Here is a 26,977-nt window from a genome sequence, read left to right as displayed (position 1 = left end):
TAACAAGAATCCGACCCAACGCTGTCACGGCACTCGTGCTCAATATGTAACCCGGGCTGGCTGTCAGTAGGTACTGTCACTAAATGCTGTCACTAAGTGCCGTTCTTTATGAAACTACGAGCTACGAGGCACCTCCACCATTTCCGTGCCTTTACGGAAAAACTCGAGGATGCTTTAGGTGTTTAGTTGACGATGGATATATCTGTTGGCTGTGTCAAGTTCTCGTACGTGCAGACGCCACGCGACGTTCTTCGCGGGTCTCCAAATAAATGGAGCGAGCCAGACAAGCCAGGACGAAGGTCTGGGGCCGGACCGTTTTAATAGGGCGGCTGCTTGCGCCACCTGGCCAGTGTTCATAATTTTAACAATCGACCTCTACATGATGTATAGAGCATCACAAAGTTCAGTTCGTACAATTTTCGGTTGGCTTTTTTCTTTTCATATATGTGTTTCTGACATACATACTGTCTTTCTGAGTATAGGCATTCTTGTTCGCAAAAGAAGGTAAACGATAGTCGTATGTTGCCGTTTTGGTTTAGCGCGTTGCGCTTCATACACACTAACTCGACTGAGATAGGTTGTCAGGTTGGGAACACTGTTAATAACTGGCTTTTCTGGCGCGGTGTGGCCTTTGCAGATTGTGCGCCATTAATGTTTAATCATTAGCATCATCATTATAATTTCCTCCTTTCTCTCTGCAGAAACATCGACGCGGCTACCCACAAACCCAAACCGCAAGGGACCCAATCCTTTCGCAACCATCCTTCGCAGCACATGAGGATGGGCACCACGAAGACGTCGCGACCTATGGCGTCAGCAACGGCGTCAATTACGACGCCATCTTTCAACCCACAAGACTACATAAATCAATGTTACAATGGATTTTTTTTTTTCTCTCAGAAGAGTTTTGGGCAAGCGCAGGCCCTCGTCGCGCAGCGGCGAGAGCTCGAACTACGATTGGCGTCCGGAAGGGTAGTTGCGCTACCTTTTCTGCTTCCTCCGAGTCTCGAAAGAATTGCGGAGGGGGCAAGAGAGGTAGCGCAACTTCCTTTCAAGGCGTCAACCGTAGTGCGAGCTTTCGCCGCTTGGTGTCGCCATTATGTTCAAAAAAAAAAGGTCCATTGCAGTGCCTGTGGATAAAAGTGACAGTACGGCTGCTACTTTCCTCTTGCATTTGAGCGAGGCGATTCAGAAAGAAGTGATTCTTTTCCGCGCTGGAGGCATACGACAAACACGCCAAAAAGGACAAATGGATGCGACGTCACAGAACTCCTTATCAGGTGGACCCACTGCTTCCGGTTTTGCGCACAACCAACGGGCACTCCAGGAACACCTTTCCTTCTACTTGATGGACATACACTTGTTTTGTGCTTCGTATTTTCACAGCGGCTACGCAACGACGACAGCTGTGCAAGTGCTTTTTTGTGCGAGCAACATTGCGCGGCAAGGAACTCCGACGTCAGCAGAAGCGTCGACGCATTATCGATGACGTCAAGGGCAACGCCACGCTTTCTCGCTTGACGAAAAGCGAAACTAACAAGAAGTGACACTGCAATTGAAGCGGCTGGATAAAAGCGACAGAGGGCCATTGGTTACCATGGCAGCAGCACCGCAGCGTGACGCTTTTTTTTCTTTTTTTTTTCTTTTTTTTTTTTTTTGTACTCTCGTTTTTTTTTTTTTTTTTTTTTTATTTAATCACGTAGAGGTTGCTCCTGGTGACACTATGCCGCGACCCTGGGTACGCGGATAAGAGCCGTATTTTCGAACTCAACAACACATTGCTGCGGTTTGCTCGTCTGATTGTTTGTTTGTTTGTTCTTGCTTTAGCGTATTGACGTCTCTTACGACTCTAACTCTATTTCGTTTCATGGCCCATTCTGTTCTGTGCTTGACTTCTTGCATTAGTGAGACTGTCCGGGTCGCCCAGGAAACGACGGACCTTCACTGTCAGGGTAAACAAAACCCAACCGCTCCGTGGGAGGGAATAGTAATTTCCGGTTCGGGTCTGTTTGCGGTCCGTGTGTTGGCGTTTGAGGAGACAAATTTCGGTATTGATGTGTTTTATTGTTTGTTTGTTTGTTTTTCATCGAAGCCATTCATTCCCAGTTGAACTGTAATATCGAGCAGTCCCAAGAAGTGCGGCTAGAACCAAATTATTTTAAAATGCTAACTGCGATGAAGAAGCTAGCTTGTTTGTGGGGTTTTATTTTATTTTGTTTACCTCATGTAAGCACCTTTTCAGCACTCATTACTCGGGCGGAAAAGGGTGAGTCATTTTAATGGGCTGGTCTCTAGATTTTTTCGATCGTCAAGAATATTATAGCTTGAATGAAATGTGGACTTAATGGTCTTTACTATGTTTTGCCTATAGCAAAACATATTTTTGGTGGAATACAAACTGTCATCGGGACTCAAAGTCCACTCAATTTATCTTATTACGTTGAGTCGAGCACGAAAATAAAATACAAAAGCATTCGATGAGGAATGGACATCTGCTAACTGCTTGTTTGTTTTTAAGTGTGCGCCCGTTGGCGTCCTACGGCAGTAAAACCTTCCCAACATGAACACTTGTCAAGCGCGCATGAAGTGTCCAACCTTATCACGGTCGCAATACGTGATAATATTAAGGGAGTTATAATGTGCTACTTGATGTTTTACCTTTTTTACCATGTCACCTCAAGTCTAGAGTCTCTCACCGTAACGCCTTGTGTGCGTGCATGTGAATATTCGGCAACCGAGCTGCAGCCGCGAATACAATCTTGGTTGAGAAGGATTTTCGTTGAAGGTTATGCGGCCATTGAAAGACAGTGTTAAATGTTCAGGATGTAGTAAAGCTCACATCTTCCAAAACAAAAAAAAAAACACCAAAAAGACGTAGTATTTTATGTAAATATAGCAAATTTCCCGCCCACCGCACACGGGAACCCAGACACGCACGCACGCGCAAACATATTTAACCTGTAAATGCGGCCACACGTGTTTAGGTTACAGATGTGCCATTATATGTGGACATGAGCTACGTGACACTTAATGTTTCAGCTTCGCTTGGCGTGTTCTAATTGCATGAACCTTCAACATGGAAAACTGTTATGAATCGGTGATCTTCAGCGCGTGTTTTCAGACTTGCTTTTACGGTTTCGCGTTTTGACCGGCACGTGCTGTGAATATTTGATATTTTTGTGCATACCGCCGAGTGAACCTGTGTTGAGCAGCTTTGTGATCTAATCTCTTACGTAATGCTGCGCATGATGATGTATCTCATCGGTATTTTCAACACAAGTGTCCAAATTTAATGAGCCTAGTGTTCTTGTGTACCTAAAGCAAATGTTGCAATTTACATTTTTTATTGGGTTGCGGTTGTGCCAATTTTGCTTTAAAAATCGATTTGCCCCTTGTTAGTGCCCAGCTTTTAAACTTGTGCAAAAGTCTGAATACAGATGCGCCATCTGTGGGTGTGTTCCTGAAACTTGTCTATTTCTGCTTAGTACAAGTCTCAACGAAGGCTTGCCCACAGATGGCGCTATCGCAGCCGGAACGAGGGCGTTGTCATTGAGAACGCCAGAGGAAAGCAGCGTCATCTAGGAATGAATCCTTAAATCGGTGAGATGGGAAGCTCGCGCCATCTAGAGCATGAATTGAGCACTGACGCAACTTGGTAGATAAAGCGTAAAACGGTGGAAAAAAGATATCAAACTGCACACGAGACGACTTGCGAATACTCGCAGGAGTTCGGGGGGACATAATTCCAACGTTGAAACGTTTTAGCCGACCTCTGCGAACATTACCGCCCACACTTGAACTGTCATCGACACCTGTACATAGTTTATTTCGCCCATTTGCTTGCGACACCAATTGTCCAGACATTTTATATATAAATATATATATATGTACAATAATTGTCTTGTAGAATAAAATTCATGTTGACCACCATGTTTCCCTTCCTCTGGCTTCACTCGAGAAACTGTTCAAGGTCATCATTTGACATTGCGTGTTTTCTGTTGTACATGAAAGATTCACTCAAAAAGTTTTAACCTCGGTCTTTTTTTTTTTCTGCCTTTTTTTATGAGCATGTATTGGACGCAAGGGCCATGTCAGCGTTTGACATGAACTTGGTGCAGCTCGGATCAAGGACGGGTGCCACATCATCGTTCGGCGAGAAATCGGAGCCAATCAAAACGCTTCGTGTGTCTAGAAATGGCCCCGCAATGTTGCTTGATGGAGTTTTCGGGAAAGGGTCTCTTGATAGAAGATTATACACCGCTGAAACGTATTTCTGCCTTCCTTCCTTCACGGTGCATAGGAGAGAAAGCGGGCGAAACTTTAAAACGCGTGTAATACAGAAGCGGAAAACGTGCGCAAATAACCCGTGCATTGTTTTTTTTTTTTTTTCGTCTTAGTTTTCATAAAATGGATAAATAAAGTTTAAACCATAAAATGCGAAGTCAGAAATCTGGTTAGGTTGGAGGTAGAAATGTGAAATGAATATTTTAACGAAGGAATCCTAAAATAGTATTGACGTGTTAGAAACACCGCGCAGGAAAGTGACAAAGGTGAGAACTTTCAAATAAGGTTGAAAACCGCCTTTGGTTGTTCGTTTGTTTTGATTATGGCTACACTTTTCACGTGTGTGAAGCATGATTAAAGTGACCGGTTTGTTTACACATGCAATAAGCGCGGGCTTAAAGAATAATAATAATAAGCCCCGATTAAATTCATTAAACGGTGAAGCCAGAGTTTCGCATTTCTTTTCCCTTCGTCACTAAACTCCTCACTAGCGGAGGAAAGATCCCTCAAACACGATTCCAGGACAAGCAGATGACCGCTAGGAAGATATAACGAAATAAACTTTGATTTGATTTGATTTGAGTTGCGCTACCTCTCCTTCCTTCTCTGCGGCTCAGATGAGTTGGGGATGAGGCAAAAAGAGACGTAGTGCCACTCCTCTTCCGGACCGAACCTTAGTTGCAATAATACTTAAAAAACAAGCGAGCTGGTGATGATTCATGGTAATAAAACCCGAGACTTAGGAACACAGAAGGGGACGTTGCGTTGTGTTCGTCCCCTTCTGTGTTCCTGAGTCTCGGATTTTATTACCATGAACCTTAGTTTGAGCTTTCGCCCCGCTGCGTGAACGAGGGCGCCTCATCAGACCTAAAACAGAATATCTTCTGCAACGGAACCACAGAACTTCTTAAGTATCAAGAGGGGGGATAACTCCTGTGGCCTGGAGCCTGTTTGCGCCAATATAAAGGATGATTGCAGCGTTCGGGTCCTTACCCGATCACCGCAATCATCCTCTTTTCATAAATACTATCCTATTGAATCGAGCTTGTCTTTGAACAATCGCACACACCCAGCCCATCTCTTTTTTCTTGTCCTCAATCATACAATTAACGCGATACGCTCCTGTTGTACACCGGTCAATGCGAATAATGGAGTATAGTATCACAAGGTACATGGTTCGGTTCGGATGATACGCTCCCTAACAGCGGTAATGCATCAAAGCCACGTCTCCTCTACACGAAAGAAGCTTGACGATTGACCGCATGGAACCACCAATTTCTCGACCACCGGAAACGAGGGCGGGAAGCTCCGAGGTTAGCGCTCCATGACACGGCAGCGGTCATCCACCGGAACGCATTTCGCGAAACGTGTGCTGAAATGTGACTCGGAGAATGGCCACGTACCTGGCGTGGCGCTGATACCGGAGGTTCTTGCCTGCCGTTCACACTTTGCTCTTTTACGGTGGAGTCCTTGTACCCAGCTGTCAGGCATCCTCAGTATATAGCAGATCAATTAACTCTCCCAGTGCGGGGCCACTGCAGTCTCATGAATGTTTTCTAGAGCTTTCCACAATATTATTTTAAGCACCTGAGACTTAGGATATCAGTAAGAAGGGAACAAGCACACGACGGGTCCCAAACAAAACTGAATTCTGTTCATTAATAAAACCCACCAGCTTTCTCATTCTTTCTCTCTCTCTCTCACTTACCTTCTTCAATCCGTTACGAACAAGACGATCGTGTTTTTTCTTAAATATGGCATATCTTATGTACTACCCTTATTTCAAAGCAACCTCTTGAGTGATACGACAGAAGAAAAATACCGTGAAAGCTAAAGGCAATTAACAACTACAACACAAAAAATGTCCCGACGGTGGCAAATTAAAAAAAAAAAAATATATATATATATATATATATATATATATACAGTGCCCCTCAAACTTAACGCCGCCACAAGATCGTTCGGTTTATTCACTTGTTGACCTATTCCTGAACCTAGTGGTCGAACTACTTGGTGAACATTCGCGTCCCCGATGAGAACCCAACCAGGGGAAGGTATTTGAGCAGCTGCAGCGACCAATTTATCTTTGGGTAGCATGCAATAGATCAATATTTGCGTAACCGGAGTGTAACCGAGCGGCGGCGTTAAGTTTGAGGGGCACTTACATATGTATAACCTTTAGATAACTAATTTTAGCCCTTCTCTTCTTATGGCATCGACAAAGTTCTTAGTTGATTTTATATAAATTAAGCTCTCAGATTCGGTTCGGTCCAAATCTATTAGTGGCGAGATGTTTCGGTGGCGCCCTCGTTTGGTTACCTTTCGTGACGTCATTACCTTGCGAGCAACAAGTTCGATGGTGTTTGTATTGAGCATGGTGGAAGCCTGAAATCATAGCGCTCTCAAAGCAACACCGCCAACACCGTTGAAATTGAAGTTCTTACATTCCTCTTATTTCCGTCGATGAAACATCCTTTCCTGACGTCATAGACAGCATTCGACCAATCGTGGAAGACCGACCACAGCGACGCTTTCGATCACTCACGTCGCCAATAGACGCTCTGCAGCGGTTATTTTTTGGGCGACGCGACAACCGATCTTCAGTTTTTGTTTCCTCTTATTCCGTTTACTTCACTTTATCATGAATATAGCAGGCCACGTTAGTGCCATTTTAGACTCTATGGCGTCATTTTCCCGAGCATTTCACTTTGTGGAAACTCATCAACGCACGCTTCAGTGACTTGGTGTCTCGGCAAGACAAGAGAGGGTCAGCAACGGCGACTGTAATTCGACGGGTGTGTAAAGCGTCTGCAAAAGAGGGCTACAATTAATGCCAAGGCTGTTCGAATTCCGCGCACGCGAACATGAGAATGAACATAGATCAAACCTTCTTTTTTCTTATTCACAGATTTTAGACGCCTTCGCGTGTGTACGTGTCTGCACATATTGACATACTTATAGCTGTGTTTTTTTTTCTACCTTTTTTTTTACAAATTTAAGGAGGAAGACAGGCCAGACGTGGGCTTTCTCTAAGGACCCCATCCAAGCCCTGACAGATTACACAGTCTGATCGAGAACGATAGAAGGCGCCAAGCGTCTCAGTCCGGTCGATTAATCGGAGCTTAGGCTGGCGAAAACATTCCAGGACACCAGGCTGCGCTACAAGCGTAGGGTTATTTACACACCCCAGAGCCACCGGGATTTAGAAATCCGACACTCAGACGCGCATAAACACACAAACGCACGCACGCACGCGCACACACAAAATGTAAACCAAAACAAAAATCGCTGCTTCTTTATTTATTATTTTTTTTTTTTTATATATATGTTTATGGAGATTACGGCTTACTCCTTCTGGGGTACTAGCGCGAGCCGGCCGAAAGCAGGACCTCGCTGTCCTAAATAAAGTTCAGAAAACTTTCCCAAGAAAGAAAATAAAAAGCGGGGGGTTAGGAGCACGCGATAAGCAGGACGTTTTTGTACAAGAAGGCTAGGACAAAAATGTTGTCCCCGAAATATAAAAAAGCCAAGTACATACGACGAGTATTCGGTATCCGAAAAATGTCGTGGTACGTAGCAGTAGGACGCATTTTACACTTGTTTTTGTACATAAAGGTGAGTTGTTTGCTTCTGCTTGTTTGTTCGTTCGTTTGTTATTAAACGAAATGTGTGCGGGTGCCATTTTTTTGCACTCGTGCTTTTGCGCGTGCGGCGTGTCAGTATGTTTGCTTTGCGTGTGACTAGTGTCCACATCTGAAAGGGATACGTATGTCAGCAAATGTTTACCGTGTGTCAATGTTCGAGGTACTCATACCTTGCTGTGTTACCTGCAGGTGTCATTTCACCCTGTCTTTTTTTTTTCTTTGAAATTTATTGTACTCATTTTTCTTCTCAGACAGGCGCTCTGTCAGTTTATTTAGAAAACTGGCAAGCACTGTCTTCCTGTTGACAACGGCACCTCCGAGTGCGAATTGGTATCATCATTTGTAAGAAAAAATAATGCAGTGACGGGTCAGACTTCAATGCCTTATCATGCAACAACAACGGTTACTTATCAATTGGCACAGACATACGACATTATCGACGGCATGGCTAAAACTATTACGACTGCAGTGAAACTGTAAGAGCAAACTGAGATATATATGTAATAAAATACAACCAGCCTTTTTCACGTCAATCCTTTTTACATCCAATGGAAGTAGCGTAATTCGTCGTTTACTTAGAGGGTCGATTCTGGAAAACCGTTCGTTCAAAATTGAATTTCCCAGTGTAGATATTGAGATATTGCCAAAACCAATCTTGATATAAGTTGTCTGAGAATTAACTTAATTATTTAATTGACGGGAGACTGATGGCCGAGTGTGTTAGCGCACACAGCAGCTCGGAGCACAATGCAGCAAAAGCTGGGCCAACGGTATCACTGTAAGGGGGGGACGCGGCGGCCGCTGATTTTAGTGACGCCACTGATCCTGATGTCACTAACCATCCCCATCCACTCTTACCTGAATGAACATCGTGCCGGCGTCTGTCCGTGTAATTACTAGCACGTGACGCGCCTTGAAGAACCCAAGCTAGCAGTCGTCCTGTACTGGCTAAATTTCTGATCTACCGCGAGGACACCACAAATCCAGAGGAGCTAACCAAATTCCCGCTTTCTAAACATATATATATATATATATATATATATATATATATATATATATATATATATATATATATATATATATATATATATAAGTGTACCAAGCGGACCCTCCGCTGTAAAACGAGCCGGAGAAATCGGTTCTTACACATTAAAAGTCCACACCTTCATCGAATGTGCACTGAGCAGGTGTCAGTTTTACAGTGTGAAATTTCAAGGCGCAGTTCTCTTCCTGTGAAAATTGAAGGCTAAAACAAATTGCAGAAGTCAAGGTTCGCCGCGTTCGCAGACAACCGAAGAAAACCTACGATATTTACTTGTGGCGCCATCTCCCGATAGCCACAACGAGTAGACAACGAATTGTTCAGTCTGCTAGCTGCACCTATCGGGAGATGTCGCCACAGGTAAATAGCGTCGCTAACTCGGTCGTCTGCGAACGCAACCAGTCTTAACTTCAAGAAGTTTTTTTTAATAAAAGAAAACTGCTTTGTGAAATTTCCCACGGTAAGATTGACCTTCTCAGGGCACATTCGGTTAAAATTTTAGCTTTCTATGTGCAGGCGCCGATTTTTCCGGCTCAATTTACAGCGGAAAGTCCGCTTAGGACACCATATATTATATACAACGGAATTACCTTATGAACATAATTTATATTATGCCTATACTAGAGCCACTAAATAGAGAGTTTTAGTAGATCGTTCCCATGACTCCGATAACGATACCCGATACTCCGCCACCGCCTCCCTTGCGCATGCATAGTATCGTTATCAGGGCTATCGGAGGTATCGGAACGATCTACTAAAACTCTCTATTAAGAGACGCTTAGATATCGGCACACCGTTCCCTGATTTTCTCTCTCGGGCGCCGCCATTTTGGTGCCGAGTGCAGAGCGATCGTTACGATTCGAAAATGAGACCACCATGGGCTCAAGCTGGCGGAGTCGCGCTTTCCTGTAGCACACGGAGACAGAGGGCCAATCACGTCAAAACAATAGAAGGACCCTCGCGAATGACGAAGCTCATGGCGAATTCGCGTGGTTCTTTCTGCGCGCTCTCGAGCGCTCTTTCCAGAGCGCGCGAGATCGGGTGGTTGAAAGAGAATGCTGCGGCCTGATCGGGTGGTTCATTCCGAGGACGCCTCTCCCCCTCAGAGCGCTCTTTGGCACTCCGTGTGTAGCCGTCGGAGTGCGGAGTGGCGCAGGCGTCACGTGGTACTTGGACGGGGATCACGTGGTTTTGTTGACGATGGCCGGCAGTGGTCTGTGGTTCGGTGGTGGTGTGCGGGGTACGGCATGACGGCGGTTGATATGTGGTTCTACGAAGTGCTTGTGAATTCGACGGTGCGAAGATTACGACGGACGGGACGACATTCCTTTGCGACCGTAACAGAAAAAGTCTACGTGTGAAGTATTCCCAGTGCTTTCACGAGATCGTTCATCTCACGGCGGTGAATCCGCTAAGCCTAACCGACGAAGAAACAGCTCGCAGGGCTCGCCGCTGTTTTACCGGGTTTTGTGGTCGCTTCAAGACATTTCCAGGTTTGGTAAAAGTGCGTTCAAAGGTTTGTGTTCTAAAATAAAGGGAGAGCCGAATATAATGCACTGTGATTTTGGCCACGTGGCGATGCTTGCACGATATTTCGCCGTGACAAAAATGCGGTTTATTAACCATTTTATATTTGCCTGTACTGTCGCACGCATGACCGCTATCGCTGCGCGTTCACAGACGAAATTGCGATGAGTTGACAACTCTTTCCAAGCGTAGGCTTTCGTTCCGTTCTGCGAAAATCAATTCGCATACTGCCGTTCTCTTCTTTTTTTCTTTTTTTTTTTTTTACATGTTGATGCGTAAACCAATTTACGTCCCAACACTTATTTCATCACGTTGCGAGCGTAAAATTTGCTCAGTCGTCCACCGTACGCTGTAAGATCGTGTTGTTTTTAACGCATTACCAATGTCAAGAAATATGAATTCCGTGACTGGTCTGAGAATCTCGGAGCGCTCTGAAGCCAGCAGTTGTGATCGGCTGAAAAGGACCCCGAGTAGCTCTGGCGGAGAGGAGGGGGCGCTCTGCTGAATCGAGGTCAGAGGAGAGAGGCGACCACGCGAATTCGCCATCAGAATGCGATAAGATCTAAAAAAAATGCGATGTGGTGCGCAGGCATAACGAGCAAGTGAAGTGTCGTGCTCACCGACCGTCCCTGCACACATCCTATTTTTACAAATCTATTCGTGTTTCGAGCTTCGTCGTTCGCTTGGATACTTCCATTGTTCGACGCGGTTGGCAGACTCCATGTTCTGCAGGAACTCACACACTTTTTCCTTAGAATGTATACGGGTAGAAATGGTGGGGGAGGAGGTGACGAGAGTGCGCGGAGACGTCGGAACACCGAGCTCCCGTTGAAGTGATAAGTAAGCTAAGGAGAGCAAGTCGTCTGCTCTTGCACAGGGGCTTCAATTGTGTAAAAACGCCAAGCTCTTATTGGCCGATTGAAGAAAAAAAAAGTGGGTTCATCGGCATTCTTATCGACCAATGCCACAACGTCGTTGGCCTTGGCCGATAAGGTGCTTCGGAATACGCCTTGCACTTCTTATAGACCAACTCAACCATCTGACGTCACTCCCCCGCGGTGGCGCTGCTGTCGGCTCTGCGCATGCGCAGATGTGGGCAAACGCGGGCTTGTTTGTAAACTGTGGCTCGGTGTTTATGTCGTGAGTGACTGTAGCAGGTACTGGTACGACTCGAGTACACGTTGCAGGCGAATGCACCTTGCTCGCGCAACGCACGCTCATTCCGCGCGACAGAGGGCGCTAGGCACGAACAGTGTCCGGGGCATCCCTCTCGCCTCTCCTCGAACGCCCGGGGTTGGAGAGAACGCGGTGTTCGCGCGCGCTTTCATGCGAGACTCGGCATCGATCGCCCGATAAAAACCACGACCCACGGTCGGAGCAGCGAGTCCCGGAGTCCGGGGATGAGTGTCAGGCCTAGGAGCCGCTAGCGGACTGTTGCATTCCGAGGCACACCGGTCGCCCCGGTGGAAAAAAAGTGCGCACTGCCATAGGCGGCTTCCCGTTCAGCTGTCGTTGCGACCGACATCTGGGATTGCAAGAAGCTGGAGGTGGAGAGCCAAGAAGGCAAGTGGCATCTTTGTAGGTTTCCGTTGAACCGATTTTTTGTGCGGCTAATCTTGAACCACATAAGGAATGCCTTTTGTTTTGGGGCTCGGGGAGTGACGTTTTCTGCTTGGAGCGTTTTCGGGTACGCCGTTGAAAGAGGATTTTGGTGGTCAAGCAGGTGCCCCGGGTGGCGTTTTGTCGTTGTTGCCCCCAATGCGCGTCGACGTTTTTGAAAAGCGGTCTTGGGCCTGTCTGAGCCGAACTGAAAACGGTACGTTAGTTGTGTTGAAAAGAAATCTGATGTCACATCTGGAGTCGGTCTTAATAGGGAATTTGGAAAGGGGCGTTTTAAAGAAATCATAAGTCCGACCGATTTTCTGACCGTACAACATTGCGGGTGTTGTATATTGTTAAAGATATCAGCGAGATGTATTTGTTGTGTTTTCGGGAGTGCCGTTTTATAAGAACGTGATGTTGTAAGTATGTACATATTTGATTGCGTTGCACTGTTATGCGAACGAATGTGAATACGGGCCAATATGTCGTAGTTAACGAATTACCTAAATACATTCTTCACGCGATTTGCCTAAACATAAGAGATGAGCTCGACTGGTAATTCACTGATAGTTTCTTTATTGGCGGCGATGGATTCCGGGAAACTACATCAGAAGCACGGGTATTGTGTTCAACCAGAAACAAATATATCGTCGACTGCTGATACACACCGAGGTCTGACTCCGCCCGTTTATCTTTAGAGTTTGTTTCCAGAGGCATAAAACTCTTCAACTAAATTTACAACGTTTTCTTTTTTCCTGTTTTTGAGTGCAGTGTTTTACTTTCTCCAGCAAGTTGGTATATAGCTGCAACAATACTTTAAAAAACAAGCTAGCTGGTGTTTATTCGTGGTAATCAAACCCGAGACTGAGGAACACAGAAAGGGACGAACGCAACACAACACAACGTTGTGTTGTGCTCGTCCCCTTCTGTGTTCCTGAGTTTCGGGTTTTATTCCATGAAGTTGGTATATAATTTAAAAAAAAAAAAAAGATAAAACAGCGTCCATGTTCCTTTCGGAAATTGAATATGCAGCTGACAGTCAGCGCCTTGAGCCTGTACACTGTTGCTTGTGTCATTCGTCGTTACTTTTTTCTGTTAAATTATACTGTCGCCTGCGTGGCAGCGTTGTCAAATAGGTTACCGACTGTAAATCAGCACTGTCCTACTAAAACAATACTTCCTTTAGCATTCAAAGTTTCTTACAACAAAAAAATTAAAAAAAAAAATTGTTTTTCTTATTTTGAGTTTTGAGTATGTGTCTTTCCTTCTAAACCAGGTTTATTTTTTTAAAAGCTCAACGTTAAACAGCTCGAATTTTTTCAAAGGCGTTTTTGTATTGTCGGTTTGTACGATCTATTTAAAGTCAGGTGCACTCGGGTGTCATTTTTAATGCTGCACACCGCTTCGCGTGTGAAAATTGTACATTTGGCAGTCAAACTGTATATTGTAATACGTAATAATTTATGTTACTACCATCTCGTGCGGGTATACTCATTGGTAAACGAAGCCATGGATTCATCGTGGTAAATATACGAGCAGCGTGATTTTGTTTTGGCGTGAACTTTTCGCGTATACACACACCGACACGCGGCCGCGGCGTCACGCCGCTGCGGTGGCACTGCTATGGGCCGGGCGCATGCGCAGATGCTCCACTTCACGCAAATGTGTCAATGAAGATGGATGGTAGTGGATATACCCTCTTGTACTGGGCGGTAGTTTGCGCCACCTAGATTAAATGCTTGGGCGCAGATGTCGATGGTCGCCTGGAAGATGTTTGGTGCTTCTAACCATTTTATTTTCTCACTTTCTGCAAACCATTCCTCGGGATCGAATTCCTGTCTGAATTGCTTACCTCTGCTTGCACTGAATGTCTTCTAAAAATTAGGCAGCACTCTTCAAAATGCATTTCATATCCGTGAGATGCAATTTCCGAAATATTGTGAACATTGTTTATGCGATGCATTATATTAGAAATAAAAACGATTTCGGCTTGTTTTATGTAGATGTTTAAAATTTTCTCCACTTCGTACGGTATTAATTTTATGCGGAAATTCGTTATTTGTAAAACAGTATTGAAATAATACAGTTGAACTGAATAATTATTCAACGTTTCCCTGTACCTTATGATACCGCCCCCCCCCCCCCCCCAAAGCTTCCATTTTGCTGGGGCCTCCTCTCCCCCCCCCCTCCCTCCCCTCCCCCCCCTACCCCCCCGAAACAAAATCCTGGCTACGTGCCTGATGAGTATTTTACACGTAGCTCCAGGTACAGCTATTCGGTCGTAAAAAAAAAATATTAATAAATTAATGAACGTAGTGCAGACAATCTTTTCACCAAGGTGTATTTAGGTGGTGCCTTTCTGACACTCAAATGTTATAACTCTTGGTTTTTTTCGGAAACAGAAGTGAAAAAAAATGCTTGACAGTTTCTGTGAAACGAGACAAAGAGGACAACTAACCCGTATGGATGACGCCTCTACTCACGTATGATCGCTTGGATATTCTGGAAATACTTGAGTGTGTTCGTCTCTAAAAAGCTTCGAAGGATCTGTATTATGTGGTGCCATATATGAACAGCAGCTTTGACCCAGTGGTCTTTTTCTGTTTTCCTCCCGCACATATAAAGGTAACAATAATTTCTTTTATTTCGTGTTTTTTTTTTTTTCAAGTAACCTATACTAACGAAATTTTAGTGTAATAAATGCGCCGCCTGAGAACACCATTGTGCAATGTTTCATTTACGTTCATTTGCTTATTTACACGGCTTTTTTTTTTTTTTTTTACGACCGATTAGCGTTTTGGGCTTGTATGAAGGCACAATGACATTTCCTGAGATTAGCATCATTCCCTCGCGTAATGACGGGAACCACCATTAACGAACAAAACTGTAAACGGACAAACGAGCCGGTGAAGGTTAATCGTGCATTACGTCAAATACTTTATTAGAGGAAATACAGGACACTCCCCGAGAGAATACACCGATAAAGACGACAACGAAGAACAACGGAAACACCGGTGACGGCGAAAGAGGTACCGTCATTGTATCAGCGACCCCGGCCAGAGTTGTATATACTGAGAGATTTCGGCCTTCTGGGGTAGATTTCGACAGCCTGGCAACCACAGCAGCGTAGTCTGACAACCGGGGCATGACTACTTTCGTCCGCAATTTTGTTGCTCTGACTTACAGGAACTCAATGCGATTTCTCAGGAATAACCGAGACAATGAAGTACTAACGCCATTTTGTGTTATCGCGAAATCCGCTGGTTCTAGCGGGCAACAAGCTCCGCCCATTGGCCAAACTTCCTCAGTATTAGCGGCTCTCACCCCGGCAACCGCACCGCATTTTGAGCGTCCCTTAGTAACGCGCTCTGGCGGCGAGGGGAGGGGGGTGGGGAGCGAGGCGTCGCCAACTAAACCACTCCACCAGGGGGAAGATTCGGCGCTGCCGTCGTTCTGTCTAGTGGAAATTAGGAGAGTGTCCTGCCTTCTATTTGATTACGTCCTTTTTCTGTCCTCTCCTCGTGTACAAAATTGGTGATTTTTTTTTTTTTCTCTCATTTGCGACATTTTGAGAAATGTGGTATTGTTATAGAAGGTTTAAAAAAATTCGGGTGATATCGAAACACATGCTTTAATGCAACAGAAGTGGATGTCCAGTTTTGTCACTGTTGCACAATCACGACCACCTGCTGATAGTGCGCGGTTGAAGATTATTTGCTGTTTTGGTTGAAGACACGGCGTCGAAGACTATTCTCTTTCGCAAGACACGAAATTGCTTTCCGAGTGTTTCGAAAAAGGGGCTCACCACAAAGCCGCGGCTTTTTTCCGTCGGCTTTCGCGAGCCTCATAAGCTCTATTGTCGAGCCGACAGAAGTGTCATTGCTGCCCTTTTTTGGAACTTTTTTGTTCAGTGCTTCCACACTTTTAGGGATATCTTCGCTTTTCATGCAACCAAACGGCATTCTTTTAAACTTAAAGAACAATTCATTAAAGCAGTGTCTGTGTATATGCATAGATGCCTTAAACAAAATGTTTAATTTTAATTAGAATTTTTTTTAATGGGGTAAGAATTAGACGGGGTTTGTCTTCACCGTGTATTAATCAGGATCAACGGATATCATATGAGAGGATACTCGTAATGCGAAGTTGGTTCAATACTAAAATGAGTTCATTAACTTAATAATAATCCATCATAAAGATCATGATGGAATCGCAGTATTGACGGCAAGTTACTATTAAAATCCATACCAAAATTAACGAATTTGGGAAAATGTAATGGTATATGAGTTATTAATCGATCAACTTCCGCGTTTTTTCGCCCGATCTAAAGTTACTCCTAACCAATAGCGCATCGTGCCCTGCCCACAATGACAACCGGAAGCTTGAAGTAGTCGGTTAAGTCACGTCGTCAGTTGTGTCATCGGCGCTGTTTTTGAGCGCTATCGGGCAAAAAAAGAATCATAACACTTTTTTTTTTTTTTTTTAGACTGGCTTCTAATAGTAATTGTGGTCACTACTGCATTTTTTACACGACCGCTAAGACCAATGGTTTAAGAGTTAATTAAAATATTTTACTCAATTAGTTGAACTTATCATAACGATTGTCCTCCCATCTAATAATGTCCGCCAAGCGTGATAAGGACACCGTGAAGACAAAACTCGCCTAAGTCTCACTCCCTATTTTTTTTTAAATCTATTCAAATTAAGATTAGGCACCCTGTATATTAATTGTGTTGTGCGCGTGTTTGGACAGCGGTAAGTTACACAGCCCCATGCAATGGCCGTCTGGTCTTTCTGCTGTGGATGACACGGTTGGAATTAGCACACTACCTCTGCTAGCCTGAGGAGCAGCACGCACTGGTGACACAAGACTGCATGCCGCGGTACGATGCTCATCCAGGTACAAATGGGCAGTGGACGTTGGAAGCGTGAACGATCCACGGGTTCGGAAGCGCCTATACTCCGTTCCACCTTCAGTCCGAGCGCAGTGGACGCCACGAGCCATCCCAGCCGATCCAGCGCCGGGAGAAAGTCGCGTGACCTGCCGGTGGGGCGGGGCGACGCAGGGAGCTCAAGGTCGCATGACACTCCCTCAACGCCGCATTGGCTGGGATCGCTCCTAGCGTCCGCTGTGCTCGGACGGAAGGTGAAACGGAGTATAGACCTTTCCAGCGGCAGTCTCGAACGAAGCGGTTTACAGCGCACGTCCCTGGTTTTGAGAGTGTACGTCAGTGTTGCCCGGCTGCGCTGAGCTGTGGAGTTTCTCGTCAGTGGGCTGCGGCAGCCTGCGTAGGCGCAATTCCGGACGCTGCTGGCGGCTGAATTGCCGCGTTTTTGTTTTTATTTTGTGTTCTGTGGCGAACATAATTTATAGAGGTCTTTAAGAAAGCAGTGCTCTATTTTTTAGGAACAAACACAAAGAAATGAAAGCTGTTTCGGTGAGCCCGTGCGCGATAGAACAAATGCAACTGGAATGTTTGTTTCAGTTTATGATCATCGTTTTACGGCACCGTACACTCAGCCGTGTCAATCTATAAAGGTCAGAATATTTGACCACACAGGATACCCGAACTGCATGGGTATTCCCCGTCCACATTATGAAATTCAACGAGTCTAATCAATCGAACAACATATATTGTACGTACCCCACGGTGCCGCGTTATCCAAACAGGATTTGAGAAAGGTCTCAAATAACACTGCATATCCAATATACAGTGTCGACGACAGTCACTTCACGACGATCGGACGGAATCCGGCGTGTTTTGGGGAACATGTAGAAGAGAGCTCCTTTTTTTCACAGCTTCAAAGCAAATGAACGAACGTGTCTATTCCGTCCCCACACCCCGGACCCGACTCGATCACCTATTTTTCGCGAAGACCCGGAACACAGCCGGGAAGGCTTTTTGGAGATTATCTCAACGGAAATAATCCCCCAAGAACGTCGAACTGCCTGCGTCGCGGGCGTTCGCTCTTTTCGTTCGTTTCCTGCGAAGGCCGAGCAGGCTAAGAGCCATTGTATTACCTGGTTCTCACAGTGGAAGATAACATACAAAGGGTAAGCATCCTAAGCAGGCGAATAAAACAAAAAACTTCCAAGAAAAGCCGGCGAACTCCGAATGCAAAATGCAGGTGGGGAGTCACGCTGACCGGGTTTCCACAGCTCAGGCGGCTGCCAGAAATTTCTGGTTGATAGGGGTCGCTCGATTCGCAAAATGGCGGCGGCCAGAGCACTCTTTTTGCAAAGGTCTATAGGATCCCTGGGTTCTGCTTGTCATTAGGACCATTTTCAAAAGTCGGCGCCGTCGCCTGTCCGTCATTGTTTGTTCACGTGATCTGCGCATGTATTGGACACGAGTGTGACGTCGGCGTTCGGCGAGGACTCAGATCCAATCACGCGCTTCGTGCCCATGGATGGATGGATTGATGATATTGGCTATGTATGCCCTTTGTAATGGGCGGTAGCTTGCGCCACCTAGCCTGAGAAAATGCTTTCCTCCAGCATTTAAATACCCAATTTTTTCCCTCTACATCTTGCAACTACCACCGGGCCTGGGGAATGAACCATCAGGCTGACCCTTGGAAGATCGGGCAAATACAAACTGAAATGAAAGAATGGCAAACATCAATGTTGCTCGATAAACTTTTGAAAGGGGACTGCCGCAGCAGTACGCACCAAAATGTCGACGTCCACAAGATAATCGACGGATAAATTGCGGAAGCTCTATTCCCCGCATAATCGCTCCGTGGACGCGTGTCTCTTTGGGGCCGATTCACACGGCGGACTGATCCGCGGTTCGTCCGTCTCCCAAGCGTATACCCACACAAGAGAGAGACAACGAGAAGACGCCGGCGAGGACGGACCGAACCTGTTCGCCACTCCACAGTGCCGCGAAACTCCAGCATCACACAGTTGTTAAAGAGACAAATGGACGCTCGCTACCGCGATAAAGAATCGTACACCGCTCTTACGTGCAGGTTGAAATAAAACACCGTGATAGGTTTCGAGCGAAGCGCCACTAGCTTTACAAACCCGAGGCATGACAGTGACTCAGGCATGGTCTTGCTCTAGAAGTGCTCGACGTAGAAGCGACGAAGTTCTGGGCTCGCGGGGGGGCGTTTGGAGATGCCTTCACGCACTTCGCGCTTATTCACAACACTCGAGTACACCACAGCCACAATAGAGGTCTTGCTCGGGGAAAGGCTGATTGGACGTGCAAGAATTATCGCGGAGTGCTAGCCGAGATTTGACGGAAGTTTCTTGACACGCACCCGGAGGAGTACCGGAACCTGCGTCGCGTCAGCCGGACAGTTTCTGCAGTTTCTTTCACGCGAGGAACAAAGAATCGCACGACAAAATGAACCAGCGAATGCCAAGAACGCAACGACGCGCCATTTTTGCCTTAACCGTTCGAAAACAAACAAAAAAATAATCAAGAAAACATTGTACCGTTGCCAGACTATACACTTTTGAAGCCAATCTCCCGCCAAAATCCCCGAGTAAAACGGCGCTCAGCTTTATCAGTCCGCGCGACCGCGGTGATGTAACGGTCACCTTATACACGGTCAGGCACGCGTGTAAACTTACAGTTAGCAGACCCCTGTAAAAACAAGTCTGCACCTAAGACAATATGGGCAGCCGCTAATTTGTGATGCACACCTCAGTAGTGTATATAATTCATCTGCCGCATTTGCCGCTCTGCGGCGTGTCCCTAAAACAAACACTCTGCAATAAAGAGCGCGATGTTGTTTCAAGAGGGTCCTTCTAGGTCGACGCGGGAAACTGCTCGTCAAAATATATGCACTATGCATAATGGCACTTTCGTTGACTCCACTTCGGTATACATCGTCGACTAGCATGGGCAAGGAGGGCGGAAGAGGCATTTTCTGCATTATGGATTATCCAACAGTGTTTGCGGTCGCATTCAACATTCGGACAAATGATTCGCGGTGACAAAGCGGCGTGCTTATCTTTGTCAAGTAAGCGGCACTCCAAGGCACACGATACAGTGCGAGTCAACGGTCCGAGCGCGGGCGGCCAAATCACAGCGCACTCGGTTCTCGCATCGCGATTGTTGATTCAGAGCTTTGCCTATCCCTATGACATGTGCGCGGGTGTTTATAAACGACTCCTCTCGACTGCACGCGGGTCAAATTGAACCAAAAATGAACAGCTAACAGCGCGATAGAAATCGGTAGCAACGGTAGTACTCACCCGGGGAACGACGCGCGAAGCGGCGTGTTGTCCGTCGGTACTTCCGTCGAAAAAGGAAAAATATAGGCACAAATACTATATATATATATATATATATATATATATATATATATATATATATAAACGAATATGTGCAGATGAATGAACCGTACTTAATCCAATGAATTAAAGAATCCAAGTTTTCAGGAACCCGCCGAAAGCCAAAAATTGGCGGAGCCAGGATTTGAACTCTGGGCCTCCCAATGTCCGGTCGGGTGTGCTAACCACTACACCACTACACCTTAGCTTTCTGGCGTTTCCTACCTGTCTTATTAATGCACAAGAAACGAAATGTGTCCAATCGGAGGTGTTCTGGAAACACACGCCGCCGCGTGGAACGCGGTACGACGCTTAGTGTCACGTGGTACGTGCTCGTTTGTGCTCCAGAAATCCTCCCACTGTTTGTCTCGCCCCGTGTACATGTAGTATTCTTTGTTTATGAGCTTTTAGAGACACGGTATCATCATCATCTGCGAGAATCAAGAGCCACGTAGAACTAAAGCTGAAAGTACAGCGTTTCCTATTTTTCCGCGACCAAGGCAATCCTCTCGTGATTTCTGCGTTTAAGGAGCTGGGAGGAAGCGTTTTGGGGCCGCGGCTCAAGGGGGACACTGGAGACTTCCGAGCACGTGCTCTGAAGTTTTACCAGGAAACAGCAGCGGCGAAGGAATTTTTCCGAGCCCGCTTTTCCGACGAGTACCTGCAGAAAGTTAAAAAGAAATCTCTATACTGGGACACAGTTGATTTGCTCATACCGCCCCCACTCTATCGCAGCTTTCCGGGAAGTGTGGATAAATCGGATGTATATCGTCGCTTACGTAGCTACCTTGTCAGAACGGCAGTCAAGAATTTTTTCCTACGCTTCCATTTCGAAGTACTGCCGGTCAAGACGTGGCTGGTTAAAAAAGGTTTCTTTGAACCGTGGTCAACAAATTGTGCGTTGTGTCCGTTTCCCGAAACACTTGAACATGTGTTTTTGTACTGTACGAATGCGGAGCTTTTTTGGGCAGAGCTTCGAGCAGTGCTGCAGATAGATCTTTACGTAGAGTGGAAGAGCGCGAAATTTCTGCTTTTCGGCGACAGTGCACAGAGTAGGGCATGGGAGCTGCTGGCACTCCTCGGTCTATATGCGCTGTGGCGGTCGAGGACGGATCACTTGGAGGTCCGAGAGGGATCCAAGCCCGCCTGGCAACACTTCTGCGACGGCTTTCTGTACGTGAGCAGCCTTCTTGAGGCGACGGAACAACAAGGGCTTGAATGTTGGTCGCTATTTGGAAAGCGTATGCATAACCGCGCTCTAAAGGCTCAGTGGTAAACAAGGATTCCCGGGCCGCTGCGCGAGTGGCTGCTTGGGGTGCATGTGACGCTACAGAGAAATGATTGAGCGACATACATTTTGAATTTGTGCGTGAATCGCGGTCCTCGCCTGTCAGACAGTGCTCACTGACATGATAAGAGTATGGCAACCAATGTGATCATTTTAAAACTTTGTAAATAAACATACTTTTAATTTAAAAAAAAAAAAAAAAAAGGTGGAGTGGTGTAGTGGTTAGCACACCCGACCGGACATTGGGAGGCCCAGAGTTCAAATCCTGGCTCCGCCAATTTTTGGCTTTCGGCGGGTTCCTGAAAACTTGGATTCTTTAATTCATTGGATTAAGTACGGTTCATTCATCTGCACATATTCGTTTATATCCCCCTCGGAGACCACGTACGATGACGTGAAGTGCCCGTGTTGTATATATATATATATATATATATATATATATATATATATATATATATATGTACAAGAAATATCGCGTGCAGAATAGAATAAAAACACTTAGAAGCAACAAAAAATACACTTGAACAGATAAAAATAGGTAATTGAATCGAAAAACAGAGGATTAAGAGGAGGCAAGCGACAAGGCAATGCGATCTCAAGGCAGAGCGGCCAGGCGAGGGACAGTCTCTCCCACAATTCCTCGCGCGCGGGCCGGAGCGCTTGGGAAAAGGGAAAATCGTCTATTTGGCCGGACGTGTGCAGATTGTGATCTACGCAAATAAAAAGATTTTTTCCTAACAAGGGCGTCCCAACGGACGTTGTGATCAACGACTAACGCGAAAGTTAGCCCCCTCTAATGGGGAACTTATATGACGACTGCGGCTGTTTGGGCAAGCGATGTGTTACAAAGCGTGTTGTACAACATCTGCCACTTGTGACTCTCGGTGGCGCAGTAGTGTATTCCTGCAAAAGAAATTTCCCCGAAAGAATGGGAGACTACGCCAGATCGCTGTGAGGAAAAGGAGGTGGTTCAGAAATTCACATCGAGCATTTACAGAACGGAGTCCAAGTTGTCGACTAATTTTCCTATACTCATTCTTCTCAGAATGGATGCTTGGGCGAGTTGGATATTCATATAGTATAGGAGAAGCGCAAAAGTAAACTCACTCACACTGAAAATGCATGCACACCAGAAAAACGGTCACTCACGTCGCGCTGACTTACAACTCAAATTGTATTTTCGTCTTCTCTCTTTTTCTTTTACCAGTATTAAATTTGTTATGTCTCACTTTGTTCTCTTCTGTCTTCTGCTATTTGTTGTGTAAAGAAGAAAACGAACGAGACACGACAGATTTAATACGGGTAAAAAAAAAGGAAAGAAAGAAACGAAAATACAATTGAGTTGTAAGTCAGCGCGACGCGACTGACCGTTTTTTTTTTTTTTTTTTTGTGTGCATGCATTTTCAGTGTAAACGAGTTTCCTTTTGCGCTTCTACAATATCATTCTTCTCCTGCGTTTCTTTCTTTTTTTTTTTTTCTTTATGCTGTAAGAATCAGCCAGTCGTCCTATGGACCCACACACACACACAGAAGAAAGAAACGAAAATAGCCTGTAGCCCTTTTCCCCAAACTGAAAAAAAATAAAAGAAGAGAACGCGGGAAAGAAAATTACCACAAGGCCCAAGTAGACTGCTTTTGTTTGGGGCACCCTCCAGTCTGCGGGCCCCTCTCCGTATTGGAGAATCTGTAAGCCCCGTCGAGACAAAGGAAGAACAAGGTCCCGCGACGCAGCTCACGTGACCTCGAGGAGGAATGACGTTTACCCTTTCGCATCGGAAGGCTGGGGGCCCCCATAGCCAATCAAGCTCCAGTTCAAAGGTGACGTCACGCACTGAAACACGCCCAAAGAACCTGGTGACGTTATATTTGACTTGAGCCTGATTGCCTGTGGAGGCAGGCTCCTAACCTTCCACTGCGGTTCAACACAAGATGAGACGAAGTATAAATACAATACATAGCTTGCATGTGTCGCTAATGCAGGGTACTCACTGCTATTTCTACTTACTGCTTCTTTCGTTTTCTGGTTATGTTGCTAGACTGTTGATCCTTCCAACGGCGCGTACAACGAATCGCGAAAAAAGGCGGAGAGATCGGCGAGGCTGAAGTTCTTTTGTTTTGTTGTCAAAGACGTGCTACAACAGTACTTACAAATAAAAACAGTATATATATACCAGGGTTGTTTTTTTTTTGTTTTTTTTTTTAAGCTTAAGAGATTTGTTTAAAAAAAGCCGTGAAAGTTACACTTATGCCGCTTGTGGATGTGAGTTATACGGCCAGGGGGACATATTATAGGGGGCTAATCGTAACGATCAGTCGACTAATTAATTAAAATTCCTTAATTAACTTTTTAATTATTGAAAATGGACATATGGTTCCAATTAGAAACTTGCTCAGCGTCATTTAAAATCCCTAAATCAGTCATTTTTAGAAAGACTTTGAGCACGTGAGAAGCCTAGTAGTGCACCAAAGTTACCACTCGTGGAGCAGGTACAAAGCTAAATGTTGCGATGAGGCGCCCGCGCGATTTTTCCGTCTCTTATCTAGCCCCAGCCTTGTACCTGCTCCACGAGTGGTAACTTCAGTACAATACTACGCTTCTTACGCGCCGAAAGTCTGTCAGAAAATGACTGATTTAGTGTTTTGCGATGACGCTGAGCAAGTTTCTAATTGGAACCATATGTCTATTTTCATTAATCAAAAAGTTAATTAACAAATTTTAATTAATTAGACGACTGATCTTTACGATTCACGCCCTATAATATGTCAACCTGGCCGTATAACTCACCTCCACAAGCGGCATAAGTGTAACTTTCACGGCTTTTTTTAAACAAATATGTTAAGCTTAAAAAAAAAAACACCCTGTATATATATCAGAAGAAAAAAAAATAGGGGTAGGGAATGAAAAACGAGGTTTGTTTATTCAATTTAAAGTTCCTCGGTGTTTGCGTGTCTCAGGATGAACACCCAGCGCTGCAACGCTTGTCGTCAGCATGTTAAAGAACAAACATATGAATAAACTGCTGACTTTCGGGAAAACAACCGTGAGTGCATTAGAGAAAAATGTTTGGCGTCAATTTTTCAGAGATGTCATAACTCTACAAACGTACATACGTGTGCATGAAGGCATTTCAATTTAACCTATGTTCTACGATCTCTACTGACGTAGGTCGTTTATAGTGGAGATATTTTGTACGTTTCCTTTTATTCGTTCCCAGTTTTGGTTGACGCCGTTTTTGTTTCAGCTCGCGAGAGTACGCAAGCTCCGCCTCTCACGCCCGGCAGTGGATGGAATCGCCTAAGGCATATTATTGCCAGAAGGTGCGGTTAATCTGGTTTAGCAAAGCTAAGGGAATCACGCTGTTTTATGTTCTTCTTGATTAGCACTTTGAAATTCCCTGCAGCTAAAAAAAGCGGGTACACAACGCATGGAAATAGCCGTTCTTGAACGTTAGACCGCTAGGAAAGTATTAACACCTCAGAGAATACACATACCAGCTTTTTGTTTCGGGTATGTTTTGAACTAATCTTATCCACTACGCGAGCAAAAATCGATGCAAGTACTAAAAGCAACTATGCAATTTCGACGTTTTTGTAATTTGGTAGTTTAAATAACTGTATTTTTTTTTTTAAGAAAGTAAAGACATCATACTCAAATAGGAACTTCCGTGCTAAAACATGCAGACAGAAGTGAAGACAACTACTCTTTTTTTTATGTCTATAAGCAAGGCATGCAGCATCGATCATACCGTTTCCTTTCGCACATTATGTGATGTTTTCTAACGCGAAAGTACCGATTTAAAAGCGCTATGGAGACAACATGAAAACAAAATAATTTTGAAGTAACTCGAATCTTGTAGTGGAACCTAAAAAAAAAAAAATAATAATTAACGATTTTTTACGGTAAACACTTCACCTCTAAGTAGAACTTCAGCCAAGTGACTGTTACGCGCTTTCATGCCCATTTGAATGAAGTTGGGAGAACGATGTATTGCGTCTTGTGAATACACATGTGGAGCAGCATGGTTATGTTAGAAGCATTGTGTGTAATCGCTGCGCAGTACCTGCCAAAAGAAGATATTATTTGAGCACCTCGACCGTTTCCGTCTACGTGTGCTACGAATACGATAACTCCGTTCGTAGAAGATGTGGTGAGGAAATGGCGTGCACTTGATGATCAACCAATAATTGTGACCTGTCCAGTCGCCTGGGACCCCGACAACTAATATTGTTCTCTGGAAAGTGCATTCTAATATTTACAAGTTTTGTGGAGTCCATCGAGCAAGCTCCCGAATCCAACACAGCGCTTTTAAATTTTAGCACTGAAGATAGTTCTGCGAACAGCGTATACTTGTGTGCAAATATTCGTCTAACAGTCTTGCAACGTTGGAAAGCATCGGAATAGAATCACTGCGGATTTGATACTCGGGGAAGATAAAATGGGGACTTTGGTATACTTGGGAGAAACGGACCGTGGCATTTGAGACAGGGGACTGTCGCGGAAACGTGCTACAGTCGCATACCCTTTCAAGGACATCGCTTGGGCGACCGCGGGTGTCCAAAAAACCTTCCTTTTTTTTCTTTTTCTTTAGGGGGGGGGGGGGGGGGAGGGGGGGTGTGGGCGCTGATTATCTACCTCCTTGTGGCTTTTGACAGAAGCAAAACGAGACTGGCAGAACAAGCGCGGGATTCATTTCTCTCGATGGATGCGTTCTGGCTATGTTTGCGAAGGTGATTGCGCAGATGGACAAGCCGAAGAGCCCTTAAATGTTCTTTTACGACCAAATGTTTTTTTTTCTTGTTTTTTTTTTAATGTACCTGACTGCAGAAGCACTATATATGCTGTATATATAAACTGCGTACATTTGTCAACTCGTTGACTACGATACCCGGACGCTTCATTAACTTAGCTATAAACCTATAACCTTCACCTGCTTATCTACCTCATGCGTGTTCCTGCATTCGCGTTAACGTCACAGTGTTTCCTCTATGCAGGTTTTATGTGCTCGCGTTTTCTTTTTCTTTTATACGCTTCTCGCGTGACTGCTTCGACGATGGTCTGGTCCATTATTATTGATTAAGTAACCTGCCGGCTGCTTATCCACCGACCCAACTCTCTGACGTGCCGCCACTGCGGGCGCGCTACTGACGGCACTGCGCAGACGCAGATGTCTCGCATCACGCGACTCTAATGCCGGCAGGTACCTCCACCTTGTGTAATGCCCGTAAAAACCTTCAAGGTTTAATAAATGATAGATAGATATATCATTTATTAAACCTTGAAGGCCCTTACGAGCATTACA

General features: G+C 45.2%; 2 protein-coding genes across 3 annotated transcripts in view; both read left to right on the top strand.

Annotated features, from left to right (window-relative positions):
* Window positions 1–3,934, top strand: part of LOC8032494 (SPARC-related modular calcium-binding protein 2) — a 120,482-nt gene extending 116,548 nt beyond the window's left edge. For both annotated transcript variants that reach the window (XM_040222137.2, XM_040505197.1), the window contains exon 13: window positions 702–3,934. In XM_040222137.2, coding sequence (XP_040078071.1) covers window positions 702–778 — 77 coding nt within the window. In that variant the 3' untranslated portion in view covers window positions 779–3,934. The remainder of the gene's footprint in view (window positions 1–701) is intronic.
* A 3,851-nt stretch (window positions 3,935–7,785) lies between these two features.
* On the top strand, window positions 7,786–21,665 carry LOC121834787. The gene is made up of 2 exons (XM_042288569.1): window positions 7,786–7,899; window positions 20,835–21,665. The coding sequence occupies exons 1-2, from the start codon at window positions 7,786–7,788 to the stop codon at window positions 21,663–21,665; spliced, it is 945 nt and encodes a 314-aa protein (XP_042144503.1).
* Window positions 21,666–26,977: the final 5,312 nt, after the last annotated feature.

This window comes from Ixodes scapularis, unplaced genomic scaffold (genome assembly GCF_016920785.2).
Source record: "Ixodes scapularis isolate PalLabHiFi unplaced genomic scaffold, ASM1692078v2 PGA_scaffold10__122_contigs__length_95168666, whole genome shotgun sequence".
Taxonomy (NCBI): domain Eukaryota; kingdom Metazoa; phylum Arthropoda; class Arachnida; order Ixodida; family Ixodidae; genus Ixodes; species Ixodes scapularis.
The sequence above is the reverse complement of the archived record's forward strand: the minus strand, read 5'-3'. Positions and strand labels throughout refer to the sequence as shown.

Excerpts from the sequence above, each read along its gene's own strand:
- LOC121834787 (XM_042288569.1), top strand. The coding sequence starts at position 7,786 with ATGTTGTCCCCGAAATATAAAAAAGCCAAGTACATACGACGAGTATTC. Across the intron at positions 7,900-20,834 it reads ACTTGTTTTTGTACATAAAG|AGCCACGTAGAACTAAAGCT; the intron begins GTGAGTTGTTTG and ends GCGAGAATCAAG.